Consider the following 27,955-nt stretch of genomic DNA (forward strand, 5'->3'; position numbering starts at 1 on the left):
TTGCCTATATCACCTCAGGAGTCTTTAAGCCTTTTTCCATGAAGAAATTAAATCTATCAGCCTTGCTCTATTACATGTAAAATGCTTTACAAACATTAAGCTTACATTTAGGGGTGTTTTTAATATTACTACTCCAAGGGCTGTATTGCATGGTGATGGGCACACCTTCCCTTGATGCAGATCCCAACCTCTTCCACACCTTTAGGAGTCAGAGAGGCAGAAAAAGTTCACCATTTCAAACTTCTAGTCATAACCCTCTTCCAATTTATGGTGGTTCTCAGATGACAAGCATTCACTGGACTGTACTCAAAGGCATTCCAATGTGGGAGAATCTGCTAAGCTGCTGAGGTCCTTTTTGAGAACCCAGGGTCATGATGAAGCAACAGAGAACAGCTACCCGTATAGACAGACAGAGGTGTCAATCCATAAGACCCTGCCATGGGCCTGGCTCTGTGTTAGGTGCTCATAATGCAAAACCCAAAATTAAACAGTCTCTTCTCTCAATGAGCTTATAATCTCCTAGGGGAGACAACATACATACACACCCAGGTATATACAAAATAACTAAAAGATCATTTGAGGGGTGTTAAGGGCTAAAATTCTAGCTAAACTGTCTAAAATATCTAATGAGTGGTCGCCAATCAATTACAAGCTTTAGCAAGAGTTAGACTTTTAAGCATTTATTAAGGAGAATAAGAATTTGGTAAAGAGAGAGAGAAAGGCCTAGATTCCTATCTATTAAAGGGAGAGCACATTTCTAGCTCCCTTCTCCGCCAGCGTCCTCAGGAAAAAGAGCGAGACTGAGCGCCAGTCTCTTCCTTCCTCCTCCCACTAGCCCGCGTCACTTCCTGACTCCTGGTCTTGCCCTCAAAGACCTTCCCTTCATGGGCAGAACTCTTCTACAGTAAGTATCCAGCAGGTGGCGTCATTCCAATCGTTACAGGGGGAAACACTAGCAGCTCCAGATGCCTGTGCACATCTGTACAGAGGTTTTTAGGCTGGCGCCTGATGGAACCTTAGAGGCTGAGTCCAATACCCTCACTTTACAGATGAAGGAATTAGAGGGGGTTAGAAGTGAACTTTCCAAAGCCACAGTTACGTCTACCATAGGATCCTAAGGAAGGAGGGGACCTAAGGAGTTATATCGTTTGGTTTCTCCCTTTACAGGTGAAGATATTGAGTCCAGAGGTCAGCAGTGATGCTTTCCAAGGTCACAGAGCAAATGGAGAATGTCAGATTATCTTCGGCTTCTCTGACTCGTTATGCCCACCTTTGTTTCTCACTGAAGAGAGGCAGTGTGGCGTGGCCAGATGAGTACTGGATTTGGCGTCTAGAAGACTTGGGCCTTGATTGAACCTCTCTAAGCCTCAGGTCACTCTACAAGTCCTAGCTAAGTAAAAAAATGGCTATATTTATGGAATAAATTACAGATCCTTGATGTACTGGTGTATGCAATTATCTAGATACAAAGAGAATTAACAAAAGTAATAACTCATTTTTAGATAGGGCTTTAAAGCCTGCAAATACTTTCCTCACAACAAACCTGCAAGTACTTCCCTCATTTCACAGACAAAAGAATTAAGATTAAATGACTTGGCCAGAGATAACGATACCAATGATATGCGTCTCTATAGCTTAACCTGATTTTTTCAAAAAACATTTTCATTGTATTTTTTTTCCCTGCTCAAAAACCTTAACTGCCATACTAGTACCTTCAGGATAAAGTCCAAATTGCTTGGCCTAGAATCAGAAGTCAGCTACGATCATTTCTCTACCCTTCCAATCTTATCACACCCTACAAGGAGCCCTACATGAAGACTTGCTCTGCAGAATTTCCTGCAGACAGTCCTCCAAATTCTTGCTTCTATGCCTTTTATCATGTAGTTTCACAGACTTAGAGCTGGAAGGAACCACTGAGATGATCTAATCTAACCCTGTCATTTTGTAGATAGGGAAACTGAGGCCAAAGGGACTAAATGTCACAAAGGTAATAAGCAGCAAGCCCTTTGGCTCTAAATGCCTCTAAAAATGCTGGCCAATCCTTTCTGATCATCCACATTCTCCCTGTCCATTCAGAACAAGGCTATGGTGCATTACCAGCCCCCAAAGGTTACTCTGCCACCTCCCTCCTCTATAACAGTTTTTGTATACCACTGGTGTAGAAATGGTTGAACAATGAAACATATACTGCCTAGGGACATTTCTTGAACTGCCAGTTTCTTTGTTCTTTAACTTTTAGTGCTTTTAAGCCTCCCAGCCTTAATTCTAAGTTCAAGGACTGGGCCCATGTTTCATGTCTAGAGTTTTAGGAACTTTAGAACACAACTTAAAGAATAAGAATAACAGAGCCTCAAAGGGACTTAAAACATCTAAACAAACATTTAATGCAAGAAACTTTCAGAACACAGAAAGTGGAATGCTGACGATACACCAGAGTTCAGATATCTTCTATCTGAACCTCTTAATCTTACAGAGGAGGAAATGGTACCAGAGACCACAAGTGATACTCCTAAAGGTGCACAGTGGGCTAGTGGAGGAGCCCCACGCTCCTTCTGTTGTCATTTGGTTCAGTGCCTTTGGCACTGCTTCATCCCTTAGCAATACTTTAATGTGTGACATGCTCACTTCATTTTTCATTTGATTAGATAACTAGATGTAACCCCAGGCAGGGGAGACATTGAAATAGAGGGGTTATAGGACATACATTTCAAGAGGTGTATAAAAAGGAAGCCCTACTCAGCCAAAGGGTGACCCACCCCCCCACTTACCTGGTTCTTCCTGAGGCCAACCTTGTATGAAACCTACTATCATAAATAACAGGTCATGGCCAACCAGCAAGGACTGTACTTCTTTTAGTTCAAAATGATTTGTTAAAATCATACACAATTCTCAAGGAAAAAAATGAAAAAAATTCAAAGCAGCCATGAAGAGGCCCCAGAATCATCAGATTTATATTATATTTATATTAATGATCAAATTATATTATAAAGTGGTACTCACCAAAATTATTTAGTACTAGTTAAAAAACAGAAAAGGAAATTGGTGGAACAGACAAATAACATCAAAGCAGGAAGCAGTCACCCAGTGTTTGATAAACCCTTGACTACAAAAATGTAAATGTAAAGAACAAAAACAAAAATAATCAAAACTGAATGCCTTGAAATTATGATTAAAGAGAGAAAGACCAGAAAGAATCTCCCTGTACTTCTTTGAGAAAATGGGGAAGTATGGGTGTGGAACCGCATAAAATATTAGATTTGTCTATATATTGGTTAATTGTGCTGAACTATTTTTTCTCTTTTATAATTTATTATAAAGGAAAGATACATTAGGAAATGCAGTTACTACAAACACAAAAGAGGTTGATATAAAGTTAGTTTTAAAAAGCAAAATTATACATGTAAGAATAATAGCTAACGTTTGTGTAACACCTATTACATGCCAGGTACTATGCTGAGTGCATTACAACTGAGGCAGCTGGTCTGTTGAAGCTTCTCCAAAGTGATGTTTTTAAAGGCATAAAATAAAATCCACAAGACTACAAAGGAAAAGATCATGAAGTATAGTTAATGGTTATTTTTAAAAAGAACTGTAAAGGGGCAGCTAGATGGCGCAGTGGTAAAGCACCGGCCCTGGATTCAGGAGTACCTGAGTTCAAATACGGCCTCAGACACTTAACACTTACTAGCTGTGTGACCCTGGGCAAGTCACTTAACCCCAATTGCCTCACTAAAAAAAAAAAAACTGTAAAGGTGCTACAGAAGAACTTGAAACCTTTGAGACTTCTAAAAAGTAGAGATCTAATGCAATTGGTCACAGCGTGGACAAGCAAACAAGAAGTCAATGGACGGAAGACAAAATCTGTACTGTAAGAGAAGGACAACAATGAGGGAAGCTACCCTACAAACAGCAGAGCCCAGATCAGAGCACCGGCCATCACCATCGGCACACTGGTCTAACTGCTCTGCCATTCTGACCACTCAACTCTTCTGAGATATAACCGAACAAACTCATAACACATAAAGGTGAGTGGACACCTCCCTTAACATTTATAGATGAGAAAACTGAGATTCAAAGGGAAAGACTCAAGGTCACACTGTAAGGACTAGAATGCAGAGGTGTCTACTAGCACACCATGCTATGGCCCAACACATCAACAGGAGATAACAAAAAATCTTTAACCGCTGGTGAATCTCACTTAAGGAAGCTAAGAAGGCAGTCTGAGTTTTTGGGATTATTTCCCTGAAATGAGAAAATGGAGGTGGGAATGTGGGTGTAAAAGGAAAGGGAGATTTGGCTTAGCCCTCCTGCCATACTTTATACTTTATTTTAAGTTACTGATTGAAGTGAGGGGAAGGAGAATAGTTGGAATGGTGTTAGCTACTGCCAAGTGGGTATAATAACCCTTTACTACCTGGAATTTCTGTGACTCATAGGGAATGGGTCACATTAACAGTGACCAGCCCCAAACTGACCTGGTTAATTTAACAAGGAACCAGCTGGACCCCTGCAGCACAAACATGTTAAGAATAGAAGAACAAAGAGACAATCAGAGATCAGCATTGCTCTGTCCTTCAGGGCTCCCCCTTTCATTGTTTCACCTGCCACAACTCTGTTTGGCTCGAGGAACTTCATGAAGTGAAGTCTCTACCCGTTCTTTCCAACTTCTCTAAGAGAAGCACCAGTTTCTGTAGCAGCCAGGCCTGGAATGAACTGACTCACAAGGGTGACAGACTCAAGTCTTGATGCCTCAGGACTCAGCACTCTACAGGCCTGGACGTAAGTGCCCTGGACAGACAGGCTGGTCAAGGCTAGGAGCAGGAATGGCGAATAGAAAGGAGGAGGCAGGAGACAGCAGAAGTTTCTTTTCCTTGTTTCTTATTCCTTAGATAGCAGCCCCAGGGCCACAACTCACCGACATTGGTAGGGAAGACGTCTTCATTGTTGATCTGAACCTCAATCCAGTCCATCAAAAGGTTCATATACTTGGGTGCAGAGAGAGCAGTTGGCTTCCGATATTTCTGCTCATCCTGCCATCGATACTCATACTTGGGACCCCCAGACATCACTGGGCACGACTGCTCAGTGCAGTTATCACTGATGGTTCCATAAATGAGGTTGATGCGATTGAAGAAGTCTACCACATGCACAGCCACCCAGTCATTTAGTTCCTCATCAGACGGCAACTGAACAGCTAACTTCAGATCTAGCCCTGCATTCAGGGAAGCTTGAGCCTTCTTGTGAAGCTCGAACCTCTGTGTGCCTGGCTCAAATTTGCGCTTAGGCCGAAAGGTTTTGTCCTTGTTGAAAACCTGCTTTAAGAAGGGGTTGGACATTTTCCCCCCTTCTGCTATGGCTCTGTTCTCTCTTTACAATTCTTCAAAGAAAAAGCACGATGCCTGTTGGATGCCTGCTGACTTGAATGAAGGCCCTGGAAATTCACTGGGACCCCCTGGCCCTTTTATGAGATCTGTAATACAAAATTAAATCATTATTATATGTTAGAAGTTAGGGATCTCCCTTGGCATAGTTCTCACTCTCAAAGCAGGAATTAGCTGCATTTCCACAATGAAGAATGTTGCCGGTTTTGAATTAAGAAATTTCAAATCCATACAATAGGGTACCCTGACTCCCCAGTGACACACCCTATTGCTCAGCAGAAAACGTGCAGACTGAAACTGTGGTCATAAGGGAAAACATGAGTCCTTAAAGTTTGACCTTAATTTTTCTTTTCAAAGAAGTTCCAAGGGTCTGGTTAAATGTGGTTTATCTTCTTTATCCTCGGCCTTAATTTCCTTTCCACAAATCAGAGAATCTGAAAGTTGGAAGGAACCTCAGTCATCATCTAGTCCAACTCACACATAAAAGCAATTCCGACTATAAAATATCCAACGAGAAGTCATCCCGCCTCTTCCTGAAGACCACCTAGGAGGGGGAACCCCTCACTTTCTAGGCATTCCAATCCACTTTTTTTAAAAAATAATTTTTATCATTTATTTTGTTGTTTAATGAAATGTATTTTGCTTTTTTGTTTTGTTTTGGTTTTTGAGGGGCAAGGGGGTTAAGTGACTTGCCCAGGGTCACACAGCTAGTAAGTATCAAGTGTCTGAAGCCAAATTTGAACTCAGGTCCTCCTGAATCCAGAGCCAGTGGTTTATCCATTGTGCCACCTAGCTGCCCCTCCAATCCACTTTTTTTTTTCTTTTGGCAGGGCAATGAGGGTTAAGTGACTTGCCCAAGGTCACACAGCTAGTAAGTATCAAGTGTCTGAGACTGGATTTGAACTCAGGTACTCCTGAATCCAGGGCCGGTGCTTTATCCACTGCATCACCTAGCCACCCCACCCAATCCACTTTTGACAGTTAGAATCATTAGGAAGAATTGTTAGGAATGCCCCTTGACAACAAGGCTCGCCCCATCTCCACATGGCAGCCCTTGAACACAGCTCTCATGTCCTTTCTTAGTCTTCTCAAGGCTCCTGCCTCATCCCAGTTTATCAATTGTCCTTAAACCCTGGCACCCAGAACTGAACACAGTGCTTCTGAGAGATCTGATAAGGGAAGAACACAGGGGTGGGGTGGGGATGGGGCTATCACTACCCTATTTCTGGAGGCTCTGCCCCTCTTAATGCAGTCTAAAATCACATGATCTTTTTTGGCTACCACATTACACTGCTAACTCTCTTTTTTTTTGTTTAGTGACTTGCCCAGGGTCACACAGCTAGTAAGTGTTAAATGTCTGAGGCTGGATTTGAACTCAGGTCCTCCTGACTCCAGGGCCAGTGTTCTATCCACTGCGCCACCTAGCTGCCCCCTACACTGCTAACTCTTATTGACCTTACAATTCATTAAGATACTCCCATGTTTTTCAGAATGGTTTCTCCTTGTCTCCCCCATTTTATACTTGTAAAGTTAATTTAGTTGGACCCAAGTGCAAGTCTTTACATATTTTTCTTTTATAAGATAGCTCTATAGCCTGTCAAGATCTTTCTGTATCCTGACTACCATCCTCTGTTATCATTCCTCTCAGCTCTTGGTCATCTGCAGATGTGATGAGTAAACCTTCCATGCGATCCCCCAGAGCTCTTGGATACGCCTGAACAAAGGCTGATTTTCTAAGCAAAGACTGCAGTTTTTCCTTAAAAACATTTTAAAGGACAAAGTTAATGACTGTCCATTAAAGCAAATCAAACAAAGATAAGATACAAAATCCTACACAAAACCCATACATTCTTTTCATAAATTTGAGAAGTAAGATACAATCTCAACTTGGGGCCTCCTGATTTAGATTTTGTTATAAATCAGAGACAAGGCTGAAATTTAAAGCTTCATGGACTATTAGAGATGGAAGGGACCCTGAAGATCATTTAATTCAAGACACTCATTTTAGAAATGAGGAAACTGAGCCAGAGAAAGGAAAAGGGATTTCCCCAGTGTTACTCAGAAAGTGAAAGCCAGAAGCCAAACCTGCCTTCTGACTCCAAGTTCAGCAGAATTTCCAATAAAATCAACATCTCTCTCTCTCTCTCTCTCTCTCTCTCTCTCTCTCTCTCTCTCTCTCTCTCTCTCTCTCTCTCTCTCTCTCTCTCTCTCTCTCTCAGCAGTATAGAAGAAAGGATGGGCTAGACAGTAATCTAAGTCAATCACAGGATGATATTAGAGCTAAAAGGGGTTTTATAGATCCCCTCGTCCAACTTTCTCTTTTAAAAGGTGAGGAATTGAGGAACAATGATATATCCATATGTTATGTTATGTTATGTTCAGTTATGTTAACTGAAGAAGGGCAAATTTAACATCAAATATGGCAAAACAAAGCCCAGCTCAGGAAATATAATGATTAACAATTATCACTATAATCCAGTTTGAGGTTTAAAGTCCAGTAAATAGGAATGTACTTGAGATGTAAGTATGCATCACTAGTAGGCCCATTACAACAACCAAAAAAAAGATTTTGAAAAAGTAATAAGCTTTTGCAAAGGTAAATAGTTAGCATCTATATTCTTCTACATTTCGATGTATGGTTGGTGAGAGACAAGTCATAACTTTACCACATCCTGTACCCAAAAGTCCTTAATTATCTTTATCCCAGCAGCACAGAAAATGGTCTAAAACAGGCCTCAGAGGCCTTCCTGTGTCTAAGCAGCTGTTTACAGTTTAGACAAAGACTCACTTTAGTGCAGAGCAGTTACCAAGTTGGTTCTCTTGAGTACCAGAAAGAGAATGTGAAGGGGGAAGGGGGTAACTAAACGACTGACTCCCAGGGTTCCTTTCTTTCAAGAAAATGCAGGCTGAGGTTCTACCAAAACCCAACCTTTCGAAGTCCTGAATCAGAAGAGAGAAATGACAAGTTGTGATATTTATACTCAGTAAATTTATTTATTCATTTAATAATTAGTTGAATGTTTACTATAAGCAAAGCAAAGTGAGCAATATGATCCAATATTGGCCCTTACGGTATTTATCATATATTTAGGGAGGCAAGATAGACACAGGTGACTGGTTAAATATACAAGGAACTATATGATTAAATACCAAATGACTGGTAGACAGTATAGGGTACAGATTTTCGAGGAGGCAAAAGGAAAAGGTTAAAACATTTGAGTCAAAGGAATGGTGTAAGCAACAGGACTGATACAGAAACTCACAACTGTATTCTGGGTAAAGTAAAGAGACAAGTCTATGGTGAATAAGAGTTTGTACAAGTAGTGAGAAGTAAGGGACAGGGCAGCTAGGTGGCGCAGTGGATAAAGCACTGGCCCTGGATTCAGGAGTACCTGAGTTCAAATCCGGCCTCAGACACTTAACACTTACTAGCTGTGTGACCCTGGGCAAGTCACTTAACCCCCATTGCCCAGCAAAAAAACAAACAAACAAAAAAAAGAGAAGTAAGGGACAAATGTTATTCAGTCATTTCACTTCTGTCTGACTCTTTGTGACCCCAATTTGGGGTTTTCTCAGCAAAGATACTGGACTAATTTGCTGTTTCCTTCTCCAGCTCATTTTACAGATGAGGAACTGAGGCAAACAGGGTTAAGTGACTCACCCAGGGTCACACAGCTAGTAAGTATCTAAGGCTGGATTTGAACTCAGAAAGATGAGTCTTCCTGATTCCAAGCTCAGTGCTCTATCCACTGTGCCACTAGCCACAGGGACAAATGTGAATTGGTGCAAAATTATAGATGCCCCTGAATCGCTAAATGTGGATTTTGGACTTTATCTTCTAAGCAATGAGGAACCAGTGAAGCTTTCTTTCTTTTTTTTTTTTGGTGAGGCAATTGGGGTTAAGTGACTTGCCCAGGGTCACACAGCTAGTTAAGTGTTAAGTGTCTGAGGCTGGCTTTGAACTCAGGTCCTCCTGAATCCAGGGCCAGTGCTCTATCCACTGCGCCACTTAGCTGCCCCCCAGTGAAGCTTTCTTAACATAAAAGTGACATGATTAAAGTGGCATTTTAGGAAGATTATTCTGGCAGTGGTATGGAGGATGATTGGGGAAGAGAGAAAAAATGTCCTATGACTCTTGCATACTAGATCTTGTCTGCAAATCAGTAAAACCCCACCCCATTAATTCTTTCTTTCTTTCTTTTTTTAGAATAAGATAGTTGTTTATTTAGAGGAAGGGGAAGGGAAGGGAAGGGAAACCATGAAGAAATCCTTAGACTTCTCATGGGGAGAAAGGCATGAAAGCACAGAGAGAGTGGCTCTGAGATAGCAATCTCCTCAAGCAGGAGACTGGCAGGTCCCATTAATTCTTTTTTTTTTTTTTTTTTTTTTGCAGGGCAATGGGGGTTAAGTGACTTGCCCAGGGTCACACAGCTAGTAAGTATCAAGTGTCTGAGGCCGGATTTGAACTCAGGAATTCCTGAATCCAGGGCCGGTGCTCTATCCACTGCGCCACCTAGCTGCCCCCGGTCCCATTAATTCTTAATTCCTGTATTTGCCATGTCAACAGATCCCTAACCAGGAATGAAATAACAGAATATCTCTTACCAGGACAGACTTAAAGTCTGGGCCCCTAAACCAAGGGCATAACTTTTCTGTCAACTGTTCATCTCCATCAGTGATTTTATTTTTCCCTCCTCACCTGTTAGCTATTTTCAATCTCTAAATTCTGCTTAAGTACTACTCTGATACCTAATCATAGTGTGGAGAGAATACTGGATTCAATGGATCACAGAAATTAGAACCAGAAGGGACATTAGAAACAGGTGGCAGAGTGGCTACGGCACAAGCCTGGAGTCAGGAAGCCCTAATTTCAAATTCAACTTCAGACACTTACTACCTGTGACTCGAGGCAAATCACCAGTCTGCCTCAGTTTATTAACAATTTCTCTATACCTTTCTTTTTTTTTAATTTTTTTTTAGTGAGGCGATTGGGGTTAAGTGACTTGCCCAGGGTCACACAGCTAGTAAGTGTTAAGTGTCTGAGGCCGGATTTGAACTCAGGTCCTCCTGACTCCAGGGCCGATGCTTATCCACTGCACCACCTAGCTGCCCCCTATAACTTTCTTAAGTCCAGACAATTGATACAACAATAAATCAAGTCCTCTTTGCAGTGAAAACCTAAAACCCTAATAATCTATTTGCTGGTTAGAGTGGTTTCCGGCATACCCCTGCTCTTCAGATAACCGTAAATACATAGACTCATGGGGATGTAAAGAAGGTCATGAAGTCTGTTCCATTATTTTAACTCCAGGCCACCCCAGTGAGATGAAGTCCTACCCCGCAGGGTATCTAGGTGGCTCAGGGAACAGAATACTAAGCCTGGAGTCAGGAAGACCTGAGTTCAAATTTGGCTTCAGAGCCTAACTAGATGTGTGACTCTGGGCTGCCTGGGTTTTCCCAACTGTAAAATGGGGATAATAACAGCACCTACCTTCCCAAGGTTGTTATAAGGATCAAATGAGATAATTGTAAAGCACTTAACCTCAGATTTTCTTGATTGTCAGTGTCTGACACACAGTTGGTGCTTAAGGAGTGTGTTTTCTTACTCTGAGTTCACCTAGTCCAACCCCTTCCTCTTTATAAAGAGAATGAGATACAAAGAATCTAAGAGATGTAATACTCTAGGGTAGGGGGCTTTAACCTTTGTGTATTTGGCAGTACAGTGAAGCCTATGGACCCCCTCTGAAAGGAATGTTTTCAAATGCATAAAAATGAAACAGTGTTAGGAAACCACTTACATTCAAATACATTTATCAAAAGATTTAACAAACAAGTTTATAGGTCCCAGGTTAAGAAGCTCTGTTTCAGTAAATCTGGGATCTTGAGTAGATCCTCTAATGAAGCTGACTGAAAGCCATCCCTACCTGTCCATTCCGTGAATCTTGGGCATGACCTCCCGTATGATCGCGGGGGGTTGGTAGTGTGTCGCCAAATGTGCTAGGGCCTTCATCTCATGCTCCTGACTGACACAACTGTGGATACCAAAGGAGGTTCTGGTAATCTTGACTTAATTTTTATAGAATGGGGCTGGTCTTCTGTATTCATTCTCAGTTCCCTGTTTATATATTTTTAAAATCTGCATTTGTCCAAAAGTTTCTTATGCATCCAGATAAGTCTCTGTAGGATACTTTGCTCTTCCAGATAGGTGACGCAGTCAACATGTTGTTGAACTCATGAAATGCTGCGTTAGCCACTATAAGTAACAACAACAACAACAACTAGTATTTCTATAGAACTTTAAAGTTTGCAGAGCACTTTATAAACATTATCTCACTTTATTTTCACAAGTACCTGAAGACAGACTTGAACTCTGGTCTTCCTGACTCCAGGTGTAGTATCTCATACACTGTGCCACCCAGCCTGTGTAAGCCACTTAAATTTCTCTTAGCCTCAAGTTTTCGCTTCCATAGAATGGGGCTAACAATAGCACCTATTTCACAAGGTTATCATGAAGATCAAATAAGGTAACGTGTATATATGTGTGTACGTGAATAAACACACATGTGTGTGAGAAATAGAAAGTACTTGTGAAACTTTTAAATGCTATGTAAATGTCTGCTATTATTACTCCACCTTGTCTGTTCATCTCTTCTGAATATTCTCTATACTTCCCTCCTTTCTTTGCAGAAGTGTAGGACTCTAACAGGTATAGAATACTACTATGAAGTCAGATTTAATTGATGCATTAGTTTCACTAAATGATTTTTCCTATTTTTTATTCTTTTGGGGAATGGCTCTCTGGAAGGGAAGGGAGGTAGAAAACATACCGGGAAACATAAATAAAACATATCAATAGAACTTAAAAAAAAAAAAAAGAATTTCATTACTTAAGAGTGCCCCATTCTTTCTTAGGCAGACTTCCCTGTAAAACAGCATGCCAGAGCATAGTGGAGTAGAAAGAGTGCTGGACCCAGAATCTGGAAGCCCTAAATGCCAACTATGACACTAGGGGTATGACAAGGGTCAAGTCTCAGTTCCTTCAGCTAAAAGTGGGGATAATACCTGTAATAACTATGTCCTCACAGGTTTGCTATGAGGCTCAAATGAGATCAGGTGTGTAAAGCACTAACTCTTAAAGCTGCTATCTCAAAGTCAGCCATTATGATGATTACCTACTCTTTCTCTGAACGCTCTGAAATCTGTTTTCCCTTTAGCTTAAAATACATATTCCTTGGGGCAGCTAGGTGGTGCAGTGGATAGAGCACCGGCCCTGGAGTCAGGAGGACCTGAGTACAAATCCGGCCTCAGACACTTGACACCTACTAGCTGTGTGACCTTGGGCAAGTCACTTAATCTTCATTGCCCCCATTAAAAAAGAAAGAAAGAAAAATACATATTCCTCAACCCTGCATTTAAGACCCTCTAAAATGCAAGCTACCTTTTATTTTTTTGCCCCATTTTACATTCATCATATGATCAAAGTTTTAGAACTGGAAGAGATCTTAGAAGACATCTAGTCCAACCCTCTCATTTTACTGATGAAGAAACTGAAAGCTAGGTATGTCCAAAGTTACACCCTAAGTTGCAGAGGTGGCATGTGTCTCTAAATCTACCATTCCTGTACACAGTCCCCTGTGCATACTCTATATTCCAGACAAGGTGGACTAATCAGGCACTGTTAGCTGGACTCAATCTGCCATTGCCCACCTCTGTGCAGCCCCAAGCCTGGAACACCCTCCCTCCACTCTACCTCCCTAACTCTAAGCTTCCTTCAAGGCCCAGCTCAGGCTGACCTTCCTCTGAAGCTTTCCCCAACTTCCCCAAATTGTGAATACTCTCTCCTGATTCAAACTCTCAGTGATCTCCTTATTGGTGTTCATGTTGTGTCTTGCCCGCCTCTCACACGCCTTAATAGAATGTAAGCTCCCAGAGGGCAGGGATTGTCTTTTTTTGCAGGGGAGGTGGGAGGAGGTCCTTAGATCCCCAGCATCTAGTCCAGTTCCTTGTGAGTTACTTAACAAATATCTGTTAAACAGCAAATACTTAATAAATTTATATTGAAGTATGATGAGTCTAAATTCTTTTCAACATGACAACCCTTTCAAAACCTTAAGATAGCTTTAATGGGGGCAGCTGGATGGCGCAGTGGATAAAGCACCAGCCCTGGATTCAGGAGGACCTGAGTTCAAATCCAGCCTCAGACACGTAACACTTACTAGCTGTGTGACCCTGGGCAAGTCGCTTAACCCCAATTGCCTCACCAAAAAAAAAAAAAAAGATAGCTTTAATATTCCCCGTTCCTCTAACCAAACCAAAGGTTCGAGTCTATTACTAAAATTGCCACCAGACCCTGAGTATGTATGTTTTCTAAGTCTCTGTTGTGATGATAAAAGTTCTTAAAGTGATTAAGAGAAAGCATTGTGAGGAAGAGGCAGGACAATATAAATTAATGTGAGTAACTGGATCTTTTATTCTCCCATAATCAATTGATGTGTAGAAACTGCACTAGAAAATAAGTGCTTTATAACCCTAATCTGCCATCTCCACCAACAGCATCAATTTTTACATTCTCCCCATAGCCTTCAAAAGTTAGACATGTGAACTAATAATCATGCTGTACAGGCATCAAGCTATTAAGAATAAGCCTTGGAGCAGCTAGTTGGCGCAGTAGATAGAGCACCGGCCCTGGATTCAGGAGGACTTGAGTTCAAATCTGGCCTCAGACACTTAACACTAGCTGTGTGACCCTGGGCAAGTCACTTAACCCCAATTGCCTCACCCCCTCCCCCCCCAAAAAGAAAGAAAGACTAAACCTTATATGTGTAGAGTTTAGTGTTGTAACCAAACAAAACTGTGTTCCAATTTATTCTGGGTATTGTAAAAAAATTAATTCTTAATAACTATGACTAACCTGGAAAAATTATATAATTGACTTATGAAAAAATTATGAGTATATGAAAAAATATAGGTTTAGAAAAATTATAATTGGGCTGTATGTCCTGCCGGGGTCACCATTCAAATGTAAAAATATTTTATTAACTAGGGCTAATTTGGGGCTAAATCTGACTGGGGTACTTAATCTGGGACTTGTGACTGTTGGCTATCTGACTACTATTAATTCAGTATGGGCCGTTTATAAAGTTCCACCACACTCCTCTACTCCCAAATTGATAAGCAAAATATTAAGAAGCCTCTTAACCAAATAATCAAAGCAGAGTTTATTTATGAGATACTATTGAAAATTAAGAATACAGGGAAATAAAATGTACAACCTGACTGCCTTAGGCCACTTCTCTTTCCACTGTGGCTCTTTGGAACTTCTTGAATACAATAAGGGCCTTAGCCACCTCTCGCCTCAGGGTATTCTCACTTGCTCGGCTACTTTCACTAACTCAGCCTGTACCCTTTCACTTTGTAAATCCCCCTGCTTCTAATTTTCCTCTCCTTACTGCCACCGCTGAACCCCTGTGTTTCTCTCTCACCTACCTTCTGTCTGTCTGCTCCATCAGTCTGCCCTTCGGCCTCTCTTTTCCCTGCTCCTAGTCCTTCTCGTCTTCTCCTGCATCCTTGTAGCCCCGTCTGTCTTCTCCAACCTTTCTAATCTCGTCAGCTGCCACTTGACCTCTTCTCCGCCTTGTCTCATCCGTCTGAACCTCTCCTCAGCCCCTTTGTCCAAACCGAACCTCTGAGTCTTGTCCGCAGGCCTCCAGTCCTCCTGTTAGCCCCCATACCTTGTCAGTCCCCCCTGAGTCTAACCCCCAGGTCTATATATACCTTTTCTTCCCTCCACTCAAATCTTGGGGTTTCCTGTGCCCCCCCAAACCAAGCTAATCCGCCAGCCAGGGCTGTGGCTGGTGGGGTGCGCTTCCAGACTCACGTGCCTCAGCACAGGCTATCTGAGATCGTTCGGATAGCTCCGCTCAGGTGGAGGGAGCTGGGGGCTTTCCCCCCCCCCCCCCCAGCTGTCTTGTACAGCCCAAGGGGCTTTGGGGCTTAGCTGAAGCAGAGGGGGAGGGGAAGAGACCCTGAGGGCCTAAGACTTTCTAATCTCAGCCTAAAGGTAGGGCCCCCAAATCAAAATAAATTTCCACAGTGCATATTTAATGACATGCAAAATCATTATGATGTTTGGCTGCCTCGTATACACAGTAAGGTTCTATTTAATGAGCAGTGATAGAGAACAGAAAAGAGCAATAGAAGCAAAAATGTTTAGAAGTTTGAAGCATATAACTAGACAAGAGTAGGTAAGGAGGAACTGGGCTATGAAGACAAAGGGAAGAGTTTCTATTTGGTCCTGGAGGTAACAGGGAGCCACTATGGTTTAATGAGTGGATGGGTTGGGTTATGTGGGAATGAAAGCAAGAGATGTAGAGAAAGAGCTGGCAATACTTGGTAGATGATTGAATGTATGGGGAGGATGAGAATGAAGAGTAGAGGACAAGACTGAGCTTCCAAACCTGAATGACTGGCAGAGCAACTATGTGCCCGCAAAAGAAATAGGGCGATCACTAAGGAGGAGATGAGAAAGAAGAGAATGAGTTTTGTTTTGGACCTGAAGCATTTGAAATGTCTATGGGATATACAAATGAAGGTGTCCAGTAGACAGTCAGTGATAAGAGGAACTAGAAGTCAAGAGAAAGACTAAAGCTGGAAATATATGTGCATGTATATGCTTGTGTACATACATAAGTGTGTGCGTATGCCTATATACACACATATAGGACTTATATGTATAGAGATGGTCCCCATGAAAGAGGGCACAGAAAAACAAAAGAGGGACTAGGACAAAGTGCTGAGGTTGGGGGTGAGTCACCTATATCTGATGCACCCAAGGAAATGGAAAAGTCAGGTTAAAGGAGCCAGGAAGGAGCAATGTTAGGGAAACCCAGGGAGGAGAGAGTATCCACCAGAGGGTGGCCAGCAATGTGAAATGCACGAGGGATGATGACTAAGAAGAGACCACAGGGAACCTCGGAGAAAGCAGTGTAGGGTGAGTGATGAGACTGAAACCAGATTTTGTGGGGTTACATCCGTCTTTTTTTAGCAGGAACTCAGCTGTGAAAAGGAAGAGAGATATAGGAGATAACAGGGTCAAATAAGGTTTTTTTAAGGATGTAGGAGACTCGGTCCTCCAACTGGAAGAGAGCCAAAAGAGGGAGAGATTGGAAAATGGGAGTGGGAGAGGGAGTCTAATTTCAGGGAACAAGCTACCAGGAGATAGAACAAGAGAAGGGATCAAATGAATGAGTAGAACTGTACTTGGTAAGAAAGGTTATCTCTTCCAAAGAAACAAGGAAGGACAAAATGTGAGGTAGTGCCAAGGGGTTTTAAGATGTAGGGGAGAAGGAAAATAGTTTCTGTGCTAGGTTTTAGGGTCTAGACACTATGGATACAAAAAAGAAAACAGCTGCTGTATTCGAGGAACTTTCATGGAATTTAGGAGATGTAACACATACATAGTTAAGTAAACAAGATAAATTGAGGAGGAAGAATCTGCCCTTCCTAAGGACTTGTGGGATTAGGAAAGGTCTCCACAGTAGGAGGTGGCTCCAGAGCTGAGCCCTGAAGCTAGGGATTCCAAGAGGCAGAAGTGAGGAGAGAGTGCATTCCAGACCTAAGGGAAGGGGCTGTTTGAAGACATTTTGCAGGTACAGGGACTAGTCTGTTCGAAGGCACTGAGACTAGAGATGTTAAATTCAAGGATGGCTAGAAAGCCAGTCTGACTAGAATGTAAAATGTGTGAAGAATAGGAACTAAACTGGAAAAGGTAGGTGAGAATTAGATTATAGAAAGGTTGAAATGCCAAGAAGCAGAGATGAAATGTTCACACTAAAATGTATAAAAATCGGGAAGAAAATCCTTAAAGAAGAAACGACAAAGCATGCTTCCTGCTCTCAAATCTTCGGCTATTGTCCAAGAGCAACAAGGATGACTCAAAAAGGCAGTCATTCCCAGCTAATATCATGCCTAATTTTATTTATTTCTATTCATTGGCTTTTCTATTACTCCTTTCTGTTTTCCAGAATTACTCAGGAAATAGGCTAAGCACTATAGTACAGAGAAGGTAAGTCACTTGCCCAAGGTAAATAAAGAACTGATGGAAGAATTTAGTTCTCTTTACTTTCAGAACAATTCCCAGATCATCTTGGGACCAATAAATACATCATACAAATGTTAGGAATTCTTTCCTTGCCTTTTGTCTCTGGAACTCATCTGCTATCCTTTGTCTCTAGCACTGAAATGTATGTTTTTTGTTTTGGGGGGGTTTTTTTGGCGGGGCAATGGGGGTTAAGTGACTTGCCCAGGGTCACACAGCTATTAAGTGTTAAGTGTCTGAGGCCGCATTTGAACTCAGGTACTCCTGACTCCAGGGCCGGTGCTTTATCCACTGCGCCACCTAGCTGCCCCCAATGTATGTTTTTTAAAAACCCTAATTAAATAAAAGTTTAGCATTTACAAAGTTTCTACTAGAGTTCCTCCTCAGAAAGGGGAAGAATTTTTTTTTTTAAACGTGGAATTGTCTGAAGAACTTCTGGGCTCCTAATAGAGCATTCTAAACATAAACAAGCATCCTTTCATTACCATGCAGCAACTACCTTATGAAAGGTGTCTCTTCTTTTGAAAACTAGAGGAAGTGAGGGAAGAGAGTGTTATGGGGGGAAAAGGAGAATGGAAACGTTAGCTTTTGCTGCTATCCTAGAAGCAATAGAAGGGGGAAAAAGTAGTACACTTGACCTGGATCAAATATTTGAATACCAGCTCGGCCATTTAATAAAAGTAGCATTTTTTTTCCTCTGTAGGTCTCAGATCTTCTTCTGTAAAATAAGGGGTTTGGTCTAATCACGTAGGTGATAAAATTCTATTATCCTGCGAGTCAGCTGATTGTCACTGATAAATGGGTACAAGGTTTCAAAAAGGAAACTGTCACCCCACACTGACTCTAAAGTGTGTTTTTTCCCCTTTGCCCTGTTGAAGACAAAGTCTGAGTCAAGAATTAGGCATAGAAGATTCAAATATTCAGAGACATACCTTCCCCAGGCAAAATAAAGTGTTAAATGAATTTCTAAACAAGTTATAAACAAAACTATTACCTTCATTTTCCTGTCCATGCCACCTAAATACCCTTTGAGATCTGAATCGCACTTGTAGAGCTAAGAAACCAAATTAAAGCTAGTATGACCAAACTTCCCCCTTTTTCTTTAAGTAATTCCTCCCATGGTTTTTACAAAGCAAACCAACAATGACCCCTCCCTAACTGAGGTTCAGAAATAGAGAGATGCACACCAAAAACTCATCCCTTTCCTTCTGGTTGGCTACGCTCTTTATATCCTGTTGCTGTCAAACTAATAAGGAGACTTCTTGTAAAATGTTTCAGCTTTTAGGCTGTTAGTTTTTAAAAGTTCCTAAAAGGGCTCAAATGCTTAGAAAAAATAAAAACCTCACTCCAAGTGGTCTAAAAATAATTCCAAAGCTCAAGTCACAGAAACTGCTGTTATGTTCTATATGTATGTCAGCAAAGACTAGCAGAAGCAGAGAACCACTGAAAAGTGGCAAGAGAAAAAAAATATGCACCAGAATCTAATCTATCAGAAAAAATGTAATCCTCTGGGATTGCAATCTTTAGTAATCTAGAATTTATTTACAAAGATTTTAATCTTTCACTAAGATTAGAATTTTTAGATCTTAAAGCTGCAATTCTGTCAGACATTAACAAAGATGGCTATTTTTCTAATTACCAAAGCATTCACTCTAGTAAGATATTTGCCATGAAATAATTTTCTTAACTTTTCTCCTTCATGGAGAGGGAACAGAGTTTAAAAACAAAAAAAAGACAGTAGGAATTTCTAACTCAATGTAACACTAACACCTATAAATCATACAACTTGATAAAACTGTGTAAATTTGATTAAAGTTGTAAAAGAATTACACAATATGTACAAATGTTTAATAAATGGTATCAAGTTTCTTTTATGTTCCTTGACTGTGTCAGTTAAAGTACCATCTTTGATGATTCCTTCTAAGGGGGAAGGATTTGGAATGACCCAACATTTTACAAAATGTAATGTGTATAAAGTAATAACACTACTCTGGAAACACTAAATATATGCTGTTGTTTTTTAAACCAAACATAATACTTTACTTATTCAATTTATCATTTTTCTCTAAAGTAGGGGTTCTTAATGGGTTTTTTTGGTGTCTTGGATCTACAAGTTCATAGAGCCTGTGTTTAGAACTTCGGTTCTAGAGTCTTCCATTAATTATTTTTTTCTTTTTTCCCCCATTAATTCTTTTTAATTTTTTTTTTTTAGTGAGGCAATTGGGGTTAAGTGACTTGCCCAGGGTCACACAGCTAGTAAGTATTAAGTGTCTGATGCCGGATTTGAACTTAGGTACTCCTGACTCCAGGGCTGGTGCTCCCATTAATTCTAAAGAGATTTTATCTTGAATTTACTTCCACAATTCCTTTTAATAATTTCACTTTAAAATGGGAAGAATGAGAAAAGTGAAAAATTATTCAAGACTGTCAATTTCCTATTCCTTCACAGCTTCATTACTCTTTGAGGTACTTAATCATAATTTACAAAATATAAGCAGTGGATTCCCTCCAAAATTATATGCCAATCAATAGCAATACAACACTGAACTCTGTTAACCAGCTTGTTCAGGAAATGGGATGTTCTGATTAAAATAAATGTTATGATAAAGTTTTACCATATTACCCACTGATTTTGAAAGAATCAAAATAGAAACACACCAAACTATTGAACAGCCCTGTCTTCCTCTGCAGATTTCCCACTCTATCATGCTCCCTCGTACTTATCTTCAGTCAATGTCTATCTCTCTGCTGCTCTGGTGAGTGGAACAGTGACTAGATTAGGGTGGCAGTTGCCTAGTTCTGCCTACACTGCCCTATCCTTGTACAGAAAGTATCAGAACTCCCATTGTGGGCTATTTACTCAAATACTCCAAAGAACTGGAAGAGCTAGCTCAAGTGCAGGTAATCCCTCCAACAATGCCAATGCCAACAGCCTGTGGCTATTACTCTTGTCCTCCCATAACTCTTCCACCCCGATCTTCATGAAATGCTCCAAGCCTTGCACTTTCTCTTTTTTTTTTTTTTTTTTTTGCGGGGCAATGGGGGTTAAATGACTTGCCCAGGGTCACACAGCTATTAAGTGTCAAGTGTCTGAGGCCGGATTTGAACTCAGGTACTCCTGAATCCAGGGCCGGTGCTTAATCCACTGCGCCACCTAGCCGCCCCCTGCACTTTCTCTTGAAATTGCAAGGACATCACTGCAATATATGGGCTAATTAGTGGCCATTCCTCCTCCCTCCCTCCCCAAGCTTCTTTTTCGCCCAGCCATTTCTTTGATGACATCCTCTTCACTACTGCAGTTCCTTGCTTCTTTGTGCCTGCTTATGTAAATCCACCATGTACTGATCCACTTCCTTTTTTGGAGCCTGTAGTGTTTTACAACTCACACCCACACAACACTGGAAGAATATTGGTATTAAAAAGATGAGTGTTCTACATTAACGCACTATAAAGCTGTGAATTGGTCTGGCTACTGTTTTGGTTGTTATGTGCTGGGAGTGTTTTGTGGGGAATGGAAGCAAGGGAGTTTGAATTAGGCCTTTGATATGAAAGCTCTTGCTCTCTAATCAGAGTTGTCAAGGACACTGAGAGATTATGTGATCTGTCCAGGGTTACATGGCCTATGTGTCACTCAACCTGGTAAACAATTTGGAAATGCAGTCAGTCACTAAGCTGTGACCTTATGAATGAATGATGCTAATACTGGGCATATACTCCAAGGAGGTCAAAGTTGGAATGAAGGTAGGGGCAGCTAGGTGGTGCAGTGGATAAAGCACCAGTCCTGGATTCAGGAGGACCTGAGTTCAAATTTGGCCTCAAATACTTGACACTTACTAGCTGTATGGCCCTGGGCAAGTTACTTAACCCTCACTGCCCCAAAAAAGAAAAAAAAAGTTGGAAAGAAGGGCCCCATAAATACTTTAATATTCAAAGCTGCATTTTTTGTGATGAAAGAGGAATTCAGAGAAACATCAAAACTTATAAAAAATGAAAGAGCTATAAAGTAAGCAAAACCAGGAAAAATGTATTCATGATGACTAAAATAATGCAAACTCAAACAGTAGAACAGTTGAGGAAATTGTACCAGACAGAGGTTAGGTGACTTATCCAAGGTTATACAGCTAGAAATTGAAGCTGGATTTGAACTCAGATCTTTTAATTCCAAAGCTAGCACCAATCTACTGCAATACCTAGTTGTCTATATCTAACTGTATTATCATCCAGTCCATTTGTCTCTATCTTCTACACAAGAACAGCATGAAATATTTTATCAAAAGCTTTATCAAACACTTAATAAATGCTATCTTACTGACTGACCTAGGAACCATCTTTCCACTTAGCTGTAACTTCCTTGTCTTCTGATTTCACTTATGAGGTAAATGATATCCATAGCATTTCCCTCATCTATGACTTCAGCAGTCCTGTCAAAAAGAAACCATGCTGGCTCTTTATACCATCTTTTATAGGAAGCCCTTCCTAATCCGTCTTAATTCAAATGTCTTCCCAGGGCAGCTAGGTGGTGCAGTGGATAAAGCACCTGCCCTGAATTCAGGAGGACCTGAGTTCAAAGCCAACATCAGACACTTGACACTAGCCGTGTGACCCCGGGGAAAGTCACTTAACCCCCACTGCCCTGCAAAAAACAAAAAAAATTCTCCCTCTCAATTATTTCCTTTTTATCCTACATATAGCTTGTTTGTTCATGTTTGTTGCATACTGTTTCCTCCACGCAGAGACTCTTTTGTCTCTTTCTGTTTCCTTGCTAAGTACTTAGCACAGTGCCTGGCACATAGTAGGTACTTCAAAAAATGTTTGATTGGTTCATTGATAACTTCTTCCTTTTCAAAATGATAATCATCTCTTTAATATTCCATTCCAGAATTTCCCCAGGAATTAGTCAAGGTTACTGGCCTATAGATTTAACTCTGTTCTCTATCCTTCTTCGAAAATTAGGCCATATACCCTTCTCCAAAACTGTGGAACCTTTTCCTTTTATCACGATCTTTCAAATATTACTGACAATAGTGCAGCAACTATACATTTTAATTAAATATTTTATTATGCTTCCAATTTCATATGAAAACAATTTTTCACATTCACTTAAAAAAAAATCTGAGTTCCAAATTCTCTCCCTCCCTCCTCACTGAGCAGGCAGGCAATTTGATACAGGTTATACATGTGCAGTCATGCAAAACATATTTCCATAATAGTCATGTTGGGAAAAAAAAGCCAGATAAAAAAAGCCCTACATAAAAGGTAAAAAAATAGTATGCTTTGATCTGCATTCAGACTCCATCAGTTCTTTCTCTGTAGATAGCATTTCTCATCATAAATCATTCAGAATTGTCTTGAATCTTTGTATTACTGAAAATAGCTAAGCCATTCACAGCTGTTCATCATACAATGTTGCTATTACTGCAAACAATGTTCTTCTGCTTCTGCTTACTTCACTTTGCATCAGCTCATGTAAGTCTTTCCAGGTTTTTCTGAAAGCATCCTGCCCATAATTTCTTACAGCACAGTAGTATTCCATCACAATCATATACCACAACTTGTTCAGCCATTCCCCAATTGATGCTCATCCCTTCAATTTTCAGTACCCCAGGAGGTAGTTCATCTAGGCCAGGTGACCCTGAATTGATGAACTCTCTATCCTAACCATCCCAAAATTTGGGGGGGGTATCAACCCTGTTAGTGAATTTTGGTCTAGTCCAGTGGGGAAAGGAGAAGGAAGGAGAAAGGGAATAAGTACTTAAATAGTGCCTACTATGTTCCAGGCATTTCACAGATATCTCAATCAATGGCAATGAAAATAGAAGCAAAGGGAGAACTGAGCAGCTTTCATGTCAATTCTCACCATCCCTCCACCTCAAGCAAAGGTCCTGTCCCTTCTGTGAACCTTTTTTTCTCTCAATATAGGTTTAGAGCAGCTCGTTTGTTTTTTTTTTTTTGCGGGGCAATGGGGGTTAAGTTACTTGCCCAGGGTCACACAGCTAGTAAGCGTCAAGTGTCTGAGGCTGGATTTGAACTCAGGAACTCCTCAATCCAGGGCCGGTGCTTTATCCACTGCGCCACCTAGCTGCCCCTCAATATAGGTTTAAAAGAAGACCTGGACTTAATGCTGTCCTAGTATTAGCACTCCTGACATTTATTTTTTTCCCCTGACATTTATTTTTATTCTCCTATTTATCTGGCCTGACTTCCATTTTCTATACATTTCTTTTTACAATCTAAGTTTATGAGTGAGTTCTGTGACCTCATTACACCTCTCTACAGAAAGCTTCTTCTTATGGTAGATGATACTTCAGTGGGAATTTATTTTGATTTGGGGACCCTCCCTTTGGGCTGAGATTAAAAAGCCTTAGGCCCTCAGGGTTTTTTTCTGTGTGAGGGGCTGGTACCCCTCCCCCTCCACTTCAGCTGAGCCAAAAAAGCCCCGTGGGCTTTTCAGGACAGGTCAGACAGCTGGGGAAAAAAAAAAAAGAAGCCCCAGCTCCCTACGCCCTGGGAGAGCTGCCCTGGAGATCCCAGGCTTGTCCAGCTAGGCCATAGCATAGCCTGTGCAGAGGTCCCAGGCACGCAGCATGGGGCATGGCCCCCTCAAGCCCTGCTGGGCACAGCCCTAGTGCGGCCGGCAGATTAGCTTGGCATGTGCGGGGGCACAGAGAGCCCGAGGTTTGAGGGGAGAGAAGGAACATATATATACAGGGGAGAAGACAGTGAAAGGGGGGGCGTACGATACAGGTCATTGGAGAAGACAAGGAGGCAGACAAAGAGGTTGGAGGGGAGGCCGGAAGATTGAGAGAACAGAAGGACACCGGAGGATAGAGAAAGGGAGAGGAGACTAGAGACACTGCAGGAGAGACATGCGGAGGTTGGGAGAGGCCAGAAGATTAAGAAGACAGTAAGAGAGGAGACAGAGGAAGAAGCGGTATGGAGTAAGGGGCTTTTCAAGGGTTCATCGCTATGGTAATGAGAGAGCAGTAAAAGTAAAGCAGGGGAGCCAGAGAAGGAGAAAAAGAGTCAAAGTTGGAGAAAGCTGGAGCATACCCTAAGGCAAGAGGCAGCAAAGGCCCTCATTTTATTAAAAGACAGGTTGTATAATTTGCATTTCTTAACCCTTGCATTGATTTTTATAAATAAATTCTGCTTTGATTATTTAATTAAGAGGCTTCTTAGTCTTTTGCTTATCAATTTGGGAGCAGATCAGTGGGGGGAATTTTATACAAGGCCCATAGGAAATTAATAGCAGTCAGATAGCCAGCCAGTCCAACATCCAAAGGATAGTCATCAGTCCCCAGATTAGTACTCCAGTCAGGTGAGACCCCAGTAAGTTAGCTAAAATATTCCCATATCTGAATGGCGACCGATGCAGGACTTACGGCCCAATTATAATTTTTCTATAGATATAATTTTTCACATAATCATAATTTTTATAAGTACTGTTATATAATTTTTTCAGATTAAAATAAACTAGTTAATAAATTTTTTTTATATTGCTCATCATCTCCCACAATCTTTTCCCATAAGATTTTTTTTTTTTGGTGAGGCAATTGGGGTTAAGTGACTTGCCCAGGGTCACACAGCTAGTAAGTCTTAAGTGTCTGAGGCTGGATTTGAACTCAGGTCCTCCTGACTCCAGGGCCAGTGCTCTATCCACTGCACCACCTAGCTGCCCCATCCCATAAGATTTTACTTAGAGTTTATATTCTAAAGTGGTATTTGGCTGCTATCTCTCTACCCTTGGGAAGGAAAGTGTGTGCCAGCTAAGGGGGTCTGTAGGCTCTCTTGGTCTCCACATTGTGGTAACTGATTTACAGTGGTTAACCTTTGGCATGAAAGTGCTATAATCAGTGTCACTGACATTTCTTTTGTCTACTTTTTTGAGGTCAATAACTTGTTTAAATGAGTTACATTGCAACTGTTTTAATTCTCATTTTATCCTTTCTCCTAGCTTTATTCAGTGCTTAGCACAGTGTACTTAGTAATAAGTGCTTCTTTACTTGGTTTTGCTCTAACGTATTAGTGCTCTGATTAAACACAAGACATCTGATTCAGGAATAACTCCTTTATAAGCAATTGACTATTTTCTGTCTATTCAAATATAATCAATTTCAATTTTTTGTGAAGTTATTCAGTCTTCACTATGTGCAGAATCTTATAGTTCTTTTCTAAAGCCAAGTATTCACGATGAGTCTTCTGTACTGTTGAAAATCTTTTTTTTTGCTTTTAATTACTTTATTTTATTTTAATAAACATTTTTATTTATAGTTGAGTTCCAAATTTTATCCCTCCTTCCTTCCCTTCCCTCTCCTTGAGGCAGTAAGCAGATATGGGTTATACATGTACAATTATGTAAAACATTACCATATCAGTAATGTTGTACAAGAAAACTTGAGTAAAAGAAAAAAAACAAAAGGGAAAAATAGCACGCTTCAGTCTGTGTTCAGTCAATATCAGTTCTTTCTTTGGAGGTGGATAGTCTGTTTCATCAGTAGTCCTTTGGGATTGTTTTGGATCCTGGTATTGTTGAGAATAGTTAAGTCATTCACAGTTCTTCATCAAACAATATTACTGTCTCTGTGCATAGTGTTCTCTTGGTTCTGCTCACTTCACTATCCATCAGTTCATACAACTCTTTCCAGGACTTTCTGAAACCATCCTGCTTGTCATTTCTTATAGCACAAATATTTCATCACCATCATATACCACAGCTAGTTTAGCCATTCCCCAGTTGATGGGCATTCCTTTGATTTCCAATTCTTAGCCACCACAAAAAGAGCTGCTATAAATATTTTTGTACAAATAGGTCTTTTTCTCTTTTTGAGGATGTGTTGAAAGTCTGTAACCTTCATTACTCCTTTCTCATGGACCATATTTTCCAGTATGGCCACCCATGATATTCCCAACTTTGTAATGAAGTAATTGAATATTAAAATATATGTGGATCCAATTTGGACAGCCTGAGTTATCCAAAAAATTTTCCTCTACCTCTTCACAGTCTGCAATCAATAGTGCATAAACTGCAATTACTGTGCAGTATGAAATCACTAAATAACCCATGAAATTATATTTCTTATTCATGCTGATTAAGTTCATAATAAATTTTTAAAGAATTATTTGTTAAAGGCAGCTTGGTGGCATAGTAGATATCACAATGGACTTGGAAGTCAGGAAGTCCTAAATTAAAATCCAACTTGAGACACTTACTAGCTGTGTGACCCTGAGTAAGTAATCAAACCTCTCTGTCTTGGTTTCCTCATCTGTAAAATGGGGACAATAATAGCACCTGCCTCAGAGGGTTGTTGTGAGAATAAAACTTGATAGTATTTGTAAAGTACTTTTAAAACCTTAAATGCTATTTAAATAACTACATAAATAGTATCATTATGACCTCTGGATGCACAATAAAACCAATTATATCAATTCTTTTATTTGCCAAAGAGGCAATAAAATCCAGTGACTCCCTATTACTTTCAGGATCAAATATAAAGTCTTCTATTTGGTTTTTAAAGCCCTATATAACCACGCTTCTTTCTACCTTTCCGGTCTTCTTACACCTTACTCATCTCCACGTACTCTACAATCTAGTGGTGACACTGGCTTCCTCACTCTTCCTCAAACAAGGCATTCCATCTCTAGATTCTGGGCGCTCTCACAGGCAGTCTTCCATCTCCTCATCTCCACCTGGTTTCAAATCCCACCTTCTTTAAGAAGGCTTTTTCATTCTCCTTAATTCTTTTTTTTCTCTCTGACTAACCCCAATTTATTAGATACTCAAACAGATGACAGATATTAGATGGATAGTTTTTACTTAGTTGTTTGTATGTTGTCTTTGCCGTTAGGCTTTTTGCTCCTTCAGCCCATACCCAGTCATTAGCAGAGTGCCCAACACCTAGGGAAACACGTAATAAATGCTATCTTACTGACTGACCTAGGAACCATCTTTCCACTTAGCTGTAACTTCCTTGTCTTCTGATTTCACTTTTGAGGATGTCATGATTGATATGATTAATTTATTTAGTAATTTGTCCACTGGCTAGTCATCAGACAAAAAATCTCCCATTTGGAGTATTTACAGCAGAGAGAATGGTTATAGATGATTTGAAACCCAGTGATTCTTAGTGCCCTCTACATCCTCATCTGCCAGTTTGCTACTTCACTGAAGTAGCTGAGGAAGGGACCCAGAGAACCGAGGGCCATATTGTATTTTTCTTTGTTTCACAGATTGCCAAAGCTAAAGAATTCATCACCAAGGGGTCAGCTTACAAGTGATGACCTTCCCCATTCTGTCTCCCAATGTATTAGCTACCACTCCCAGCTTTGTTTTCATAGGGTCACAGATGGAGAGCTGGAAGGGACTTACCTCAAAAATCATCTAGTTAAACTCCCTCATTTTACTTTTGAGGGAAATGAAGCTCAAGGAGGTTAAGCAATTTTCCCATGGTCAAAGTCAAAGGTGAGAGTTCAATCCAGA

At 40.7% G+C, this 27,955-nt stretch overlaps 1 protein-coding gene across 4 annotated transcripts in view; it reads right to left on the reverse strand.

Moving 5' to 3' along the window:
* Nucleotides 1–27,955, reverse strand: part of MOB3A (MOB kinase activator 3A) — a 45,512-nt gene that overhangs the window by 12,814 nt on the left and 4,743 nt on the right. The window contains exons 1-4 of one of the 4 annotated variants that reach the window (XM_043976751.1): nt 11,306–11,433; nt 8,170–8,321; nt 5,719–5,815; nt 4,916–5,470 (exon numbers count right to left, since the gene is read on the reverse strand). In XM_043976751.1, the coding sequence (XP_043832686.1) occupies nt 4,916–5,336 (421 nt within the window). In that variant the 5' untranslated portion in view covers nt 5,337–5,470; nt 5,719–5,815; nt 8,170–8,321; nt 11,306–11,433. Of the gene's footprint in view, nt 1–4,915; nt 5,471–5,718; nt 5,816–8,169; nt 8,322–11,305; nt 11,434–27,955 lie in introns of those variants that run through there. The other 3 variants (XM_043976750.1, XM_043976752.1, XM_043976749.1) reach the window with 3 other exon arrangements.

Source organism: Dromiciops gliroides, chromosome 1 (assembly GCF_019393635.1).
Source record: "Dromiciops gliroides isolate mDroGli1 chromosome 1, mDroGli1.pri, whole genome shotgun sequence".
NCBI classification, from domain to species: Eukaryota; Metazoa; Chordata; class Mammalia; order Microbiotheria; family Microbiotheriidae; genus Dromiciops; species Dromiciops gliroides.